Source organism: Ascaphus truei, chromosome 1, assembly GCF_040206685.1.
Source record: "Ascaphus truei isolate aAscTru1 chromosome 1, aAscTru1.hap1, whole genome shotgun sequence".
NCBI classification, from domain to species: Eukaryota; Metazoa; Chordata; class Amphibia; order Anura; family Ascaphidae; genus Ascaphus; species Ascaphus truei.
This window is the reverse complement of record NC_134483.1, coordinates 468,724,950-468,741,743: the sequence shown is the minus strand read 5'-3', so window position 1 is coordinate 468,741,743 and position 16,794 is coordinate 468,724,950. Positions and strand designations below refer to the sequence as shown.

Genomic DNA, 16,794 nt, shown 5'->3' with positions numbered 1-16,794 from the left:
ACAAAGTGAGCGTGTGTATTGCAAGTAAAATATAGTGGAACAAAAGTCAGTGTGGCCATACAATTTTCTCAGAGGCCTGTATAAATCTCTCCAGAGCAACACACGGCAACCAGTACCTTGTCATACGCTAAAGAAAAAAACATATTCAAAAGCGTGTGTGACATACGGTATGTTAGTCCTCCATGTCCATGATCACTCGTCAGGCTTATTTACAGCTGGTGTTTGACTAGTCTCATTGCTGCCATATTTAAAACCAACAGAGTAATACACTTAAATGGAATTTCAACGATTTAGGTTTGTACTGTAGATTGGGGTTTGGGATAAAAACGAAACGTCTCTGCCGATTATGAAACCCAGAAGGACCAGCTGCTGACAAGCAAATGAACAACTCAAAACGTTTTGGATAAGGGACTCTTGTCTCAGTTGTAATACTGAATGTGTATTGACAGCAGCTATACAGCCACATGTTTTACTTGGTTGATGATCTATGTGTAACACCCCACGCATTAATCACAAAATGAAACACACGGTAACATATACAATGTTTTTATTTTAACAAAAAAAAAAAAAAAAGGGGCTGGTAAGATGCAAATAAAAGTGTAATGCACCGCTAAATAAAACTACTTGTCCCCAAGTAACACCATCTAAAGTACCACATACCCATTAAAATATTGTTACTTTCTTTAGGGTTCGGAAAATACAGTGATTACTGAATGTGCCATGATGACTAGTAAGAGATGTTGGTCTTATGAATCCCTTTGTCCCTGGAGGGGCCTCCGACTCCTCAGGCTATGAGAGGGGTTCTGCTTACCGTGGTTAGCAGTTCTTTAGAATGCACAGTGTCTACCTTTTAATCTCTTCAAAGCCATAGAGCAGGGCTGGGCAATGCTAATCTAAGGGCCACCAACAGGTCAGGGTTTCAGGATGTCCCTGCTTCAGCACAGCTGGCTCAATCAGCAGCTCAGTCTAACACTTCGACTGGGTCACCTGTGCTGAAGCAGGGATATCCTGAAAACCTGACCTGTTGGTGGCACTTGAAGCTTTGCAGGTTCCAAGCATTAAACAGTTCGTACATTACAACATAATTCAGTTTTTGCTGGGGTCCACCCCCCCAAGAGAAGGCAAAGCCAAGTAAGATCTCTTCTATATTCTAAACTCAAGCCTTGTATAAAGAAATAAATATATACTCTTTTCTTTTAAATCACAGTGGGTAAAAGATGCGTATAAAAAGATGCAGGGCATTCCTTTCAATGACAGGAAGCATGGGGCTACATTCATTTATTTTACAAAATGCTGTTTGTGTATACAGAAGCTTGTTCATTTTGTGCTACAGAATTTCAGTCCCACAGTGAGCTCAGAATATTGCAGAGGTTGTATTTTTTTGGTAGATTTTCCGGTTTGTTTTTCAAGAGCCCCTTGAGTATAACATACGTTATGAAGAAATAAAGATGCATCAATATCTTCTTTTCCCTGAACCTCCTGGACTGCAAGTCATAGAATATGTATTCGATCACACCGGGTCTACCGCTATTTAACCCTTTCAGTGCCCGAAGGGTTCCCATGTGTTGCAGACCCATGCCGCACTTGCCTTTTGTACATCTAACCATCCTATAACAGTGCATTGCACACATTTACAAGAAAATACTGTTTTTACACCATACGGAGATTCTAGAATATATACAGAATAAAATAAGTTATCTTTTCTTCTAATGAGAATTGCTGTTGGGCAGCATATATCTAAATATACATTTTAAAGTCTCTGCAGGCAGCTACTTTTTTGGTTAGTTATCAATATTTATACCATAAGCACTGGTCAGAGAACTGAGCAGCAGCATTCTAATAAAGTTAAGATATATTATTTCTTTTAGAAATACCAGGGAAAGCCCAGCTTAAAATAATTAAATGTCCTAACATTTACACGCTATGAGGTGTTAGATCTAATAAAATAAAAATGTATCCAAAAATAATGTTGCCGTTCTCCGAGGCATGCGCAGAGACTATGTACACTCATCCACACCTTGAAAATGCACCGGTCATAAAGCCACACAATCCAACTGTCACACACCTGCTCAGACAGTGGGAAAAAAACAAAAATACAAACAAAAACGTTGGGAGTTCAATGGTTTTCCAGTCTTTATAAGTCATCTTCTGCCAATGTCTCAATGGACAATCTTCACGACTGTACATTTATCTGGCAAGTTGACTCTTGTGTGACCAGGAACCAAAGACCGTCGTTCGGCAAGACACATCAGTCTAGACTTTAGCAACATGTCTCTCTGATTCTCATGTCCTCAATAGCTGAGAGGTCGTATTGCAACTGCTCTTTTACTGTATGTACATCATGTTAGCCCTTTTGCTTCTGGGTGGTAGGTAACAAAGAAAATAAAAATAAAAGCTTCTGCTGTCGCATCCCATGTGTGAAACAAGGCAGTCTATCGTCTCCAGCTACTCAATGGGTCAACTTATAGATCTGAGCTCTGTACTCATTCCTTTTGATAGAGTTCAGCATAGTCAGAAAAGGATGCAACTCAGCGATACAGTAATTATGAAAGGTGCTTGATAAGATCCTCAGACATCCAGTGCTTCGAATTTGAGATCCACTTGACAGTAGTTGCTCAAAACTCAGTGCTCACCATATTAGTGACTGGTTTTGCTTTGGATAAAAGCTGGTACGACTGCACTATGCGCAGGAACATTCTGATTTCTAGATTTAGCTCCATCAGTTTAGAGCTGGCTTGGGACATGTCCTGCTTAGAGCCAATTATCGCAAAGCAGCCAGTCAGGCCCAGCGTTTGATGACGGAAGTATATATGCAACAATGTCTGGATCGGATCATCTTCTGAACTGCCAAATATATCGTTGGGCCAGATAGACCTGGAAAGAGAAGGTGGAGACCAATTTTTTTAGTGTCTCCCCGCTACAAATCAAAACATTTGCAGGGAAAAGAGCTGTCGCTTGACTATTGCTAACAAAAGGTGTAATTAAATATGCAGCCTTAAACCGACAGTGCAATCCTGGGGCAAAAGTGAACAAACGGCAGTGGCATATTTATTAGGGTAAATTGACCATTATTTACATATTTAAAGTATTTTAAAATCATTTCCATGGAAATTTTTTGATAATTTGTGTTGTGCTTTTGGTTAGAAGACTGTATGTTCGTCCTTAAAACTAGGGTTCATTGTTTTTGTTTCACCCATTGATCTGTACTAATTTTGATGCCATCATTAGTCAAACAAATAAATGTAACTGGCTGATATGCTTTAATTCAGCAGACACAAAGGACAGGATGCATTAGTTTTAACAGGATTTAAAGAAGTACAATTTTAATTTTAAATGCAGATTGAAAGTTCTAAAGAACTTAATTACAACTAGAAGTTAAAAAAATATGTGTGTGTTTGACCTGCAACGTAGGACTACTCTTAAGCGACAAACTGTGTCGTCATCTTTGATAGAGAAGTCAAAGAACAATGACTAAATTAAAAACGTTCATTACTTAAGTCACTCACTGCAGCTTAAAAGCATAGTAAATACAAAATAAACGTATACCTGAAAGCCTTGACCTGTGCGATGGCTGACACAAACTCTTTTCCTCTCAAGCTTTCAATGAGAGAATGAACGGCTGTCTCTGTTGTAGCGTGACAAAACTCTGACATGTCATGGTCTTCAATGCCAACATCGGAAGCGGATTCTGCTTCTTTCAGGCAAGCTTCCAACTGGGAAAGCTCGTCGGACATATTTATTACCTAAACATGGTTTAGACTTGCATGTTAATCACTCATTTTATTATGTAACCAGAAATGTTCCAAAACAGGCTTTGAAATTAGTCCAATGAAACTTCAAGGTCTACTCGTGGTCAAGAAGCAATCTCCAATTTGAGTTCATAAGTGTCCTATAGACACGAATGTGCCACTGTCAAATAATTGTAAAGACAATACACATGCACTCAAGTAATTGTATCAAAAGGAATACTCGCGGGTGCTAAAACTTGTGGTGTGATCCATTAATACAGGAGTGGCCAATTCCAGTCCTCAAGGGCTACCAACAGGTCAGGTTTTCAGAATATCCCTGCTTCAGCACAGATGGCTCAATCAGTGGCTCAGTCATTGATGGAGCCACCTGTGGTGAAGCAGGGATATCCTTAAAACCTGAGGACTGAGGTTGGCCACTGCTGAAGTAATATGAAAAAAAAGAAGCGCTAATAAAGGGATTTTCAAGTGGTTTGTAATTTATTTAACCAATGTTTTGAGCCGGCATAATGCTACTCGTTTTCTTTATACCAGTGTCAAATAAATCATGCACAGGAAAGGAATGGTTTGTAGTAATAAAAGGACCACAAAATAATGCTGAAAAATAGTTAAGTTTGATGTAAGGATAGCAGTGAGCACAGCTCACCCAATGATAATGATCAGCTTGAGGAACATTTGGATCTTATGATCTGCTGTATCCGAGCCTCCAGTGCATTTTGTTCCATTCCATAATTGTACTAGTCTCCACCACTTTAGGGGAGACTTTTTCCATGCACCCAGTATTTCAAACAGTAGTCAGCACTATTTTTACCTAAATCAGGGGCTTCTGTGCCCCCACCCCAGTTCCTAAAATACTGGTAATATTCTATGCTGGGCAAGAATACAGCACGGACACAATATGGCTGCAGGAGGTAGGCTCGAGAGATGACATTGTGACCAGATTTATAGTTTGTATGTGTCAAACAACAGTACAAAAACTTTAAACATCCCGGGAACAGGAGAGGGGAGGAATCTCGGATCAGCTCTGGGGGGACCTCTGTTTCAGGTACATGACACGGTTACTCAGCAACACTATTTAGCACAGGCTCTTTAGAAGGTTCTAGAATGTCTAGAAAAAGCTTTCAATATTATACCTAAACCTCCGAAGTGTCTGTATTGTATACAACCTCTCCATACTTTATTACTGGACATGAATAAAATATAGAGTACCATTGATAAAATGTTACATATACCTCAGCCTCCTTCTTAATAGTGTCAACTTGATTGATAAGTTTGCAGTAGGACTGGAACAGGAGCAGTAACTGGAAATGCAACTTGTAGAGTCTTCGACACAACTCAAGCTCCTAGAAACAAAAACAGACCACATGCTTCAATTGCAACACAACCGGGGAATAAATCACAGGCAACTTTTCCAGTAGAGGATTTGCAGAATCAAATGTTGTTACTTGTTTAGTGCAAGGAAACATCAGGCGTCTTTAAATTCAAAGAATTTAATTAAAATAAAACAAAATACACGAGAGCAGCATTTCTGAGGGAAATCAGAAGAGCTCCTTAGCAATAAGCAGCCTTATAGCTTAAATTTGACGAAGAATGATCAAATTAGTAGCAAGCCAGCAATCTACATCACTTTTTGGTAGAATGCCTGTAATAACTTTTACATTTTGGTTAAGTTTACTACTGATATGATAAAGGCCCTTATACATATATTTATAGCCATAATAAATCCTTCAGCATTTTAACCTGGTAACACCGACAAACAACGAAAAACAATACAACTACAGAGAATCTACAAATTACATGAACATGTGGATGACAACTGAATATTTATAATGGCCTGGTGAAGAAAGCAGCAGTGTGTATGTGTGTATAAGTCTTACAAATCCATTTGGCAGAAAATAGTGTACGGGTTTAAACACCAATTTCATTTTATTTAGATTAGAAGATGAAGATGACGACTATAGTAAATCTATCCTACATGGTAATGATGGATGAGCTACACAGGATCATTGAAACTAATGAGCACTAAACAGTTCACAGGCACGGGCTATACAAATACAGTACAGAGCACACTGTATCCTCACAATGGCAGCACATTGCTAGCTCACAAATGGACAAGACAGGTGAGGGTCAGTTTTTGATCTGACAAGTTTAGTATTTTATAAATCAAGAACCATCACTTACTGCTAGAATTTCCATTTGCTAAGCAAGAAGATGAGCAGGTCACAAAAAACACAAAAGGAAGAAAAAGACCAAGAGTTAGTGATAATCTATGGAACTGGGTCGTACAAACCCCAGGCAAACAGTGACCAATGACTTACAGATGTACCAGACGCTGTTACTCCCGTTAACACTACTGCTTTATTACCACAACATTTACGTTCAACGCTATTGAAAAAGAGTAGGAACGTGTGCTTTACCCGCCTTAACACATGCAATATTTACAGCGCTATTACTTGTGTTATTCCGCGTTAACAGGGGTAATAATGCCTGCTACAGGGGTAATAACGCCTGCTACACCCCTCTCACTAAACGTGGCAGATTACAGTTGACAGCATTTTAAAGATGCATTCACTCTCACACTGTAAAACAGCCATATAAAAAGAAAGATCCAATAGTTCAATTGCTGCACTTATTTTTGAATAAAATCGTCATATGCCTCTAATGTGGGCGACATAAAAGGGGCTGATAATTCTACCATCAATCTTAAATACGCACATCCAAAATGTATTGGTTCTGTTTTTGTATGTTTGCATAAATCCATTCTCAAAATATTAAATGAAGAGAAAACTGTGGTAAGATTGCGACCTGGGCATAGGTCGGACTTACTTAGGGATTCAGTGGCATTTTCTTTCATTTTAAGTTTGTGCAGATGGAAAAAAACAGGGAACTGTACATTTAAGAGTCAAATGTACCTTTACATTTAAAAACAAATCTAAAGAAAAGAAATGCCCTAACATTTATAGTGTGGTTACTGTGGAGATGATGTATTTAAGCCTACATTGGTTCTGACTGCATTCATGTACTTGTTGTAATCACAGATTCCATGCCTAGAACCGACCCAATGATGTAACTGCAGATCTATTTGGGAAATGTTGAGCAGTGCTTCCACCACGATAGGCCCTCTAGGAATACAGCACTCTAATGAACTGAAAGGTGCCATCCTGACATCTTTTTTATTTTGATAACGTTTTGAGTCCCGGGGTGGTCATCTTTATCAAAAACAAGCCGTGCCTTGTCTTCTACTTGTCTCCATAGTCACTGAGAGAATTAGCCATTATTTCAAAAAAATGTAAAGTAAAGCCTAATTTTTTTAATAAAGGAGACCACACATGGAATCCAGTCACAACATATACATATGTATGTATGAGAAAACAAACACAAGCAGAAGGTATTGCACCTTTGAAAAAGAATTCAAGTGTAATATTGTGTAACATTATCACTATAAAAGCTACTAGTTTGCACATTTATTGGACTTGAATGTTAGACTTTACATAGGTTTCTTTTGTTACACATTGCATATTGTGCTTATAATTATGCAGTCTCTCTCCTGAAGTTATCATACATTAGTAATATTAACATGACATGCAGTGTGCAGCACGTGCAGAGTTTCAGCTTCTGCCTGTATGCAATCGATACAGAAGTGCATGGAGTTTGACAGTTCTTTGGCATCCTTTCCCAATTAGAAATGGAACCAGTTTGTAGTCAGATAGGCTTATGCTGGTTCAAATGTGACACATACAAAGTTAGAGAAATAACAGCAAGAGATACAGAAATGAATACACTGCATTATAATAGTAGCACCAAAAAAATCCTCTTCTTACTCCATATACTTACCAACTCGCCATACTGCTCACTGACACAAGCAGAGAACATTCCCTTAACACAATGACATTAAGGCTGCGTCCATAGACACTTCGCCCGTGTGCAGGCGCACGGAGGCTGAGGGAAAGCAGGTGCTTTCCCTGGCCATGGTACGTGCGCCGTCTGTGGGCGTGTCTAGGGGCATGCCAGTGACGTCACGGAGCTGATTCGCCCTCATTGGGCAAACTGCTCACGTGACCGGCCCGTCGCACCAAGAAATCAGTGCCAACTGATTTATTGCGCAACGCGCGCGCCGTATAGACGCGATTGCTGCCTTTAGGCAGTCTGATTGCTCAGCGTGCGGATTCGTCCGCGCGGTCGTCCATGCCATGGACGCAGCCTCAGAGATGCAGATTCCATGTGTCCACAAAAACCCACAAAACAGAGAAGCAAAATTGCTGTTTTTATACCACAGTAAGCTACGGTTTCAGACAGTGTTTCTGGACAGATAGCTAGTATAGAATACAAATGTTTCTTTTATATTAACAGATTAAATCAATATGAGCTGTACAGGTAAAGAGATTATATCTGCCCTGCGTATCTAGTCTGTATTATTAAACTCTGTATCATATGACAGACTCCCACGTTATTAAACTTCCACACATGCTGACATTTTTTTTAAAAACAGAAAATGTGGAAGTCATTGCAGTTGGGGAAGGGGGCGGACATGCAATGCATTGTACAACCCCTCAAGTAGCTAGGTGGTTAATATTCTTTATCTGTGGAATATAAGTCGGTGGCTAAATACTGCACTCTCTGTTCAGACCCCTATAGCAGGGAAAGGGTAATTCATCCCCGCACTGCATAAGGGACAGGAAACTGTGTACATCAATCAGGAAACAGGTAAACTGGTATATAGCCCTAATAATAGCAGAAGTAAGACAAATGTAGCACACAGGTAAACTACAATAACCACCTACCTGTGCTTCTGTATTCGTTGTATGAGAGCCATCCCCAGAACCAAAGGTTCTTTTGCAGTTGTCTAACCACTACAAAAAAAGAAAGAAAAAAGTGCATAAGAATCAATCCAATTTACTTTTGAAATATCTAAATTCCCAGAAAAGTAGTTTGTAGGAAAACCACGCTACATAACTATGTCACCTCCACAGGTGCCGAGCTATTCAGTCAGTATTGGAACTGATGAAACCGTTATCGATCGGGAATGAGACATTGATGGTTACATTAATTTCAATATCCACTGGAGTGCATGCGAGTGTATGCAGAACACGTATTGTGGAAATGAGCTGAATAAGTGCAAGATTTGCTTTTGCAGTCTCTTGAGGAAAAAGACTGAAGGGTTGCAATGTGTTCACCCTGGAAAACATTTTAGACAAGCTGCTCATTTTCTTATTAAAACCGTGTAAAAAGTGGCAGCTGATGGCTTGGTTTTAGAGCAGTTCCTTCATTAGATACTTAGAGGCAGAAGAAAAATATAGAAAACTAAAAATTGTTGTAAGGGCCTCTAACAAAGACACACACACAAAGACACACACACACAAAGACACACACACAAAGACACACAGACACACACACAAAGACACACAGACACAGACACACACACACACACAGACACAGACAAAAGTATGACCTCGAGCTAACCTTGAAGTAATGCAACAATGAGAAAAGAAGAATGTGTTTTTTCTCTTTGGCTCAATTTAATTAAGGCTACTCATTTAGTGAATTAACCACAGCGGTCTGCATTAGAGAGGGAGGGGGAACTCTCCAAGGAATACAGTGCCAGATTCAATTAGTGACATGGACCCAAGGTCCGCTTTAAATCTTGTTTACCTTCCCGATTTGACAGCTATCGTTAATGAATAAATACTCTCCAGAAGCAGAAGCATAACAACCACAAACTCCAGCCCCTACACACAGTATCGGCAAGTGTCTAATATTGCCGTTCCTCCTATTGTTCTGAGATGTGCAAAACAAAGGCGGCCAATTTCAAGAGATCTGCATTGGTCGCCTTTTTCTATCTTCATTTCAATTTGAGGGGTCTAAAAATTGAGCTCAACTGCCCTGGTTCTGCTGCTTTTTGCGCCCTTGTTATCCCAGAATGACTGATGTTAATATGGTGTTGGCATGGTCGATGCTGGCAAGGCAGTTATAATGAGAATGTGTCACACAACACTCCCATTATTACTTGGCTCGGACGGTGTTATGCATCTGTTCATGTCAGGAACTGCGCAACCCAATAGCAACAGATTACTGGTTTAAAAAAGGATGAACAGAATAGACCAACCAAAGTCCTCAAGGGCCACAAACATGTCAGATTTTCAGGATGTCCCTGCTACAGCACAGGTGGCTCACCTGAAAACCTGACATGTGGATGGCCCTTGTGGGCTGGAGTTGGCCTCTCCTGAAATAGAGTATTGGGACAGCATGTACAATAGAAAATAAATCCGCAATTGTAGGTTATGCAACCCTGGAGAAAGGTGCCTCCTGGCACCGAAACGTCAGCATGTTCTTTGCACTTTAGTAATACTGTACTAAGTAAACATTTAATTTTTTAACTAATGTCGTGTACTTAAATTTTTTTTTTCTATTTTGGTTTTAAAAAGGACAAATAAGGATTAAAAAAATAAATGAAAAAAAAAACTATGCTATTTGGAGTCAACACAGGGACGCACGCATGTGGTTTATTACAACGGGCCATACCCGCAATGCACTGCTCAAAGGAATTTTAGGTTCCCCAAGAATCAACCATCTGCATGGATATTCCCAGTTATTATCCAGAATATTATTATCCAGAAATATATTTAAAAATAACATTTTACAAACAGGACAACTTTATAGGACACTGAATAGGGGGTGGAAGTAAATGAATTTCAATACATTTATTTTGACAGCTCTCAAGTAGCACCATGGACAAGGTATGTGGGACTAAAAAATCTATAGTTTCCACAAACACACACTATGAAATGTTTATAAGAGGATTTCACAATAATTTCTAATTGTAAGCTTAGAAATCTGAAATGCGTAGATATTGTGTGTTGTACTAAATACCCATTTGTGATCAGATGTTGTATAGTTACTTATAAACAATCTCAGGGAGAGGTCTGACCTCACAGACTTGCGCATATTTAAAAAATTTGTAGATTATTAGGTTCACGTTTCTTTCAACTAGTCGTTCATTAGTAGTTTCATTATTTAAAAACAAACAACTAAATTAACATTTTATTTCATTTCACAATAGAGCATATAAAATAGTAAATCCCAAGTAAAGAAATAAACCTACATTTCAGGTATAACAATCTATACCACACATACCTGCTCTGCTGCCTCTCGCTTAACATTATAGGTATCTAGATGTTCCTGCAGCTCCAGTACACTAAACTTCAGGGTCTCTAGTAAGCCACATGACATCAGCTGTAATAGAAAATATACATGTTGAATGATTTTTTTTTTTTGACAAGTACATATTACTTTAAACCTTCAACTGATTAATATTTGCAATATGTCAAGGAACTATTTTTAAACATGCAAGAGACAAATTGGTACTAGCACAAAGGTACTGTATATCCTGGCAGTGCATCAAAAGAGTACACAGTGACAAGGAAAGGTACACAACATCAAAGCTCAAGAAATGGTTAGTATGATTTAGATACATTTACATAATATTTGTGTTATTACCGTTTCCGCATCCACGAAGACAGTCGGGCACTTTGAAGACGCCATCATCACATCTAAGGAGCTTTTGAACTTTGTGCCAATGCGTTGCATACTTTCTCCAAGGAAACTAACCGAGTCATTCGTTATAGCCCCAAACTTTTTTTGAATTGTCTATAACAAAAGGACATGCAAAAGTTAATGTAGCATCTTTGTTTATTCTGATTCTCTATTCTTGCCTAGTGAAGACAAGCATTGAAGACGGAGAGATGTAACAGGATTACCCGAGGCTGCACATGGTACAGTGCAAGAGAGGCTACAAGCTGGAGATTAAATTCTGAAGCATAGGAAAGAAAGACGGAAGCAATGCAATGTATGGATTGTTTACATTAGAGACTATGAGTGAGCATTGGTAGAACTTTTATTTCCTCCTCTTTCTAATGGCATTAGCTTGAGTTTCACATGGCTCCCAGTTCACTGCCCTGCTATACTTGGCTAAAAATAAAAAACAACCAATAGGTTTGTCACCACAATAGTTATTTCACTCTTGGGACTCATAAAATTAGAAGAGGATTGGGCAACAGTATATGACAGTATACTGTATGATGTTAGGCAGACACCCTGAGCTTAGACGTGTTAACGAGAGAGTTTCGGGACTAAAGTGCCAGTGAGTTTTCTTTTCTCCAGAGTCAAATGATCAATCACTGAGATGATATCAATCTGGAGGCCCCGCTACACCAAAGCACAAATAAAAGATGTGATTTAAAAAAAAAGCCATACAAACAAACACAATGGGGTACAGACAACCCCAAATCAGGTCACATTCAGCAAATATCAGAAGGACCACCAGTGTGCAAAAACTTGTGATGTTTGAGGAATATTATTATAGCAGAAAAGCTGATCATATATATTTCCAAAGTATACATGATAAACAAAATGGACAGCAGATAAGGAACCTGTCACTTTGTTAGTATGCCCGTTTTACCTTTTGCTAAAAGGGAAATTAACCAGAGTTCCCCGTGTCTATCCCAAGCATTTTTCCATTCAGACTGTACAAATGAACTCTCACATTATCGCAGAGTTTAACAGCCTTTCTAGGCCTTGGTGATATCTGAACGCCCCTCCTTTCTTCTAGCATATACAGGTTGTGGCCTTTTATTCTAATCTTTGTCAAATTTAAGTGTAAGCTCTGCATCATTTCTGTTGCCATTATTTCAACCATTTCTATTCTGGATATGTAATTTGGGAGATTATGCCCCAAATATGGACACGGGATGATTTTAGGTCGGTCTCGCCATGATAATGACAATCCTTAGTAATACCTAGCACCCTACATTTCTTCTTCACGGAAAGATCATCAAAACGGACAACCCCTAGATCACTTTCCAGCTTGACTGGCATCCAAAGTGTCCATACTGTATATGTTCCAATATTTCCTACACCGACGCATTTTAAATCCGATAATGTGAAGCACCCGATACAAGAAATGATGCAATTTACGTCAAAATGCTAACCTGTTTCAATGGGTAATGATATGACGGCATCCATTCAGACGTAATGTATACACTGTAAGACAGGTAAACTGACCTGAAACAGCCTAGAGAACACATGAAATGTATAGACGGCGCAGGACCCATCCGTCTCAGACAACATCTGATTGACATGGCAGCGCCATGCTTCTTCTTCGTCTTCATAGGCCACTGGTTGGAAAGCAGCCAGTATAGCAGAAAGAAAAGGGGAAGGCGGGGGAGACGACTGGATCTCTGAAAAGCCATCATGTTCTCCATCCTCCTGGCTGTAAATAGATTCGTGGGTGCCATTAGAAAAATGCAAATATTCAGGAGAATTAAAATGACATAAAATGTTACCCTGCTGTCCCACAACACATCCCTACAGTAGCTAGAACAGAGCCAGAAGTTTTGGTTCCGAGGCTTATGTAATGGCTGAAATACACACACGCTTTACAACACAGGCTGAATAAATATATTGTATACCCTTCTTGCTTATCAAAAAGGAAGGCATCTTCTCTATGGACAAAGGTGAAAAAACAATGATATTAAGTGCCATGTCTATCCCACTACTTTGGTAGGCTGATCTTGAGGTAATGTAGGGAGAATATACAATTACTTTGCTAGAGACAGCCCAAGAGCAACTTCTGCAGATCCACATTTTTTTTTAATTATCTAAGTAATATCTATGTATAGAGTAGAAAAAGATCATCCATTTGCATGGAGAATCAATGTAACTGCTTTTTATGCAAATTATGCCATACGATGTGCTTTTGCCAAGAGACAGAATTTGATGATACCGTTCAGCAGACAAATTAATCAATTTAACTTTACGTTCTTACGTCAGAAAATCTTTACTACGTATGATGCCAGAATGATTCATTTTTGCTAGGGAAGGGTTGCTCGATAAGTTGCCTTGTATCAAAGGGGAGCTGAATGTATGAGGGGTGAAATAAAGACATGATCCACCCCATGAAAATGGACATGTGCTTGATTATCGCTATCCACTTTAAACCCCCCACATCTCAGGCACAGACAATACAACTAATGCAAACCAAAACTACAAAGTATCACATTCATTTTGTTTCTCTGTCTATCCCGTGTACCCTCTAATCAACCGTAATAACCAACTCCACATTATGGGTTTTCATGTAGTGTGTCAGAAGAGAGCTACAGGGAGTAGGGGTGCCCAGCTGCTTTCAGTTACTGTGTCATAGATGAATCCCTTTTTTTCTTCAGTCTGAAAAACATGTAGCTGATTTAAACACCGGCTGTATGTATTGTATGGTCCGTCCACTCGTGAGATTATTTAAACTACAATAATAAAGAGTCTTAGTTAGACCTCGATGACTGCTGCATAATTGCAGTTTTATTATTTACAGTGCTGCATTCAATAGCCGTGATATATAAATATACAAGGCAGTTATAAGGAATATTATAACCAAGTCGAGAGTCTAATCACTGACAATATGAAGACTATAACCTGCATATGTTCACATACATTTTCAGCTGTCCCTATTAGTGTTCCATGAAATCCTTTTAGTTCTGAGTGCCCCGCAAGGAGCTTGTCAAGTACTTGGGTGATATGACAAATCAGATGCACTGACCTGGACAAATCAGAGAAATCGGCTTCTTCCTCTTCACATCTCTCATCCAACTCCTTTAAAGCAAGTGTGACATCCTCTTCACAAACAGAGTCTGGGGGGCTCTCAGGAGCTGAAGGTTCTTGAACATCACATTGTTCTTCCACTTGTAAGGTCTCCTGACAAATCAGTAGCTCATGGGTTTCTTGTGTGATATATGAGCCTGTGTCTTCACTAGCAGTGCTCAACTGCTCATCCTTTACTGCTGCACTGACATCCTGAAAAGCAAGAATACTATTAATCGTTACCCAATTATACACATGTTAAGCTATTCAGTGCTATACCAGCAATGAATTGTAAGGTGTTGCAATTTAGGCTAAGATTATAGTCCTTACTTGCGCGCGACTGACAGCATAGCCTCGCCCCGCCTGTTGCCCGAGCGATGTGTGAACTTGGCTGCAGGAGATTGGGGAGGCGTGGCAGACGCGTCACAAAGCTGGTTCATCGTCAGTGGCTGAACCGCTCACGTGACGCTGATGTCACGCGGCCCGCACTTGAAAAGACAATTTTTTTTGTCTTTTCATAACGCGGTCGCGTCATCGCGCTCCGTCGTGTGCGCACTAGGGGCGGCCGCATAGGGATTATGTCATTTGTGTGTGTCGTGCACGAGCACCATCGCGCAGAGTATAATCTCAGCCTTACTCTGTCAGCCATGAGAAAGATACTGGTTACAAAGCATTACAGAGACCGAATAGAACCTGCTTTACCTCTAGCTAAAATCAATATTTCATGTTCAAGAGGTGAGTGTGATGGGGGGGGGGGGAGCGGGGGGAGGGGGAGGGCTATCCCTCGCTTAACAATAAACCACATGGCACTATATCAAGATACCGATTCGTTCTTTATACTTCGGGCAATCTAAAGCTCCTTCTTCATAGAGGAAATACTATATAACAAAGTTAGCCACAATGAAGAAACGATTTGTCTTCCATATATATTGATTTTGTGATGCTCATTTCCAACTCCCTCAAACTATTATTATCAGAACTTCAGAGAGTAAATTCTCGTAGAAATTAGTGCAAAAAACAACATGGAAATACATTTAATCAACCTGTTTTGTTGTAGCGTTTGCCAATCTTGAATGAAATTTTACACACGGATGTAGATCTGTAATAGCCATTTCTAATGACTGCCCTTTTAAACAAATTGTGCGCCTTTATTGTAATAACACATTCAACAGTGTAAAGCATATTTTATCACATCCAATATGTCTGTGTTTGTAGCCTGTACTGCGGCTTTAAATCTCAGTTCATATTTCTCTCTAATCACTTCAGTGCTGAAAATACAGATGTGTTCAACCATATAACATCTGCCGGGGATTAACACAACAAACCACACCATGCACCAATGCACCTTTAAGTCATGAGGATGGAAGGTAATTCAACCCCATGTCTTCATATTCAGATATTAACTGATCTATAGATTTCCAGTCGTTTCCTCATTTTATTGTAACAGAGGTTAGAAGCAATTTCCTTTGGCTTTGCCTTTTAGGACCTTTTATGCCACATTACTTGAACATGCACCGAAACAGCATTCTCTCAAAAGTAATGCAAATCTATTTGCACAAGTAAAAAAAAAACAAAAAACTATTTAACTGTTTAACAATACATATTTTTCCTCAACTTTCTTGTACTGCAGAAAGTACATTTTCATTCAAAATTGACATCCACTGACTGACTTTACATGTGAGTGTACATGCAAGACTGATTGAGCCACCTGTGCTGAAGCTGGGGTATCCTGAAAACCTGACCTGTTGGGGGGGGGGGGGAGCGGAGGGGTTTGAGGACTGGCGTTGAGCCCCCCTGCTGTCAGTATGTGTTTGTGTTGTAGTAGCTGGAATTAAGAAATGTAAAAGTATTACTCATGTGAATGGCGAGCATACCAAGACTCTAAATAATTGAAATTAGAAACAGTTACATTATGTAATTGGATTCAAGCATTGGCTGGTCTAAACTACAAGCGTGCAGCCTATAGAGACGATGATTTGATTAAGCAAGAGTACTATGGATAGCTGCCAGACTGGCTTTCCTATTATGAGGAAAAGAGTTGGCGTATGCTTATCTGGCTCTGCTTGTTCCTGTGAGGGAGGCGCTCCTTTAGCTAAGGGGAATATCTAGTGGCTGCCCAGAGGACTCCCCACCTTCTAATCTCTACTCTTAAAAGGCTAATCCCACATAGCAGACAACAAAATGCATTATTATACATGTTATCGATGTGATCCGCTTCCTTATGAAGATGCAATTACCTTTAAAGTAAATTTATTTATTTTTAAATACAAATTCAGAGTTGTTTCTCTTGAAAAAGCAATGCTTTCTTTGGGCCCTATAGATTTCTAATCTTTATCTGCTAATTCTTCTCTTATCTCTTTGGGTAATGGTGGCAAGATAATGAGTTTACACAAATGAACAATGGAAAAAGAGTGGAGTATAA

General features: G+C 39.4%; 1 protein-coding gene across 9 annotated transcripts in view; it reads right to left on the bottom strand.

Moving 5' to 3' along the window:
* Positions 1-530: 530 nt before the first annotated feature.
* Positions 531-16,794, bottom strand: part of FRYL (FRY like transcription coactivator) — a 297,074-nt gene continuing 280,810 nt past the window's right edge. For 6 of the 9 annotated variants that reach the window (XM_075566772.1, XM_075566765.1, XM_075566781.1 and 3 more), the window contains 9 exons: positions 14,332-14,585; positions 12,804-13,011; positions 11,241-11,390; positions 10,878-10,976; positions 8,528-8,596; positions 5,928-5,945; positions 4,979-5,089; positions 3,547-3,743; positions 531-2,874 (listed from right to left, as the gene is read on the bottom strand). In XM_075566772.1, the coding sequence (XP_075422887.1) occupies positions 2,616-2,874; positions 3,547-3,743; positions 4,979-5,089; positions 5,928-5,945; positions 8,528-8,596; positions 10,878-10,976; positions 11,241-11,390; positions 12,804-13,011; positions 14,332-14,585 (1,365 nt within the window). In that variant the 3' untranslated portion in view covers positions 531-2,615. The remainder of the gene's footprint in view (positions 2,875-3,546; positions 3,744-4,978; positions 5,090-5,927; positions 5,946-8,527; positions 8,597-10,877; positions 10,977-11,240; positions 11,391-12,803; positions 13,012-14,331; positions 14,586-16,794) is intronic. The other 3 variants (XM_075566740.1, XM_075566758.1, XM_075566791.1) reach the window with 1 other exon arrangement.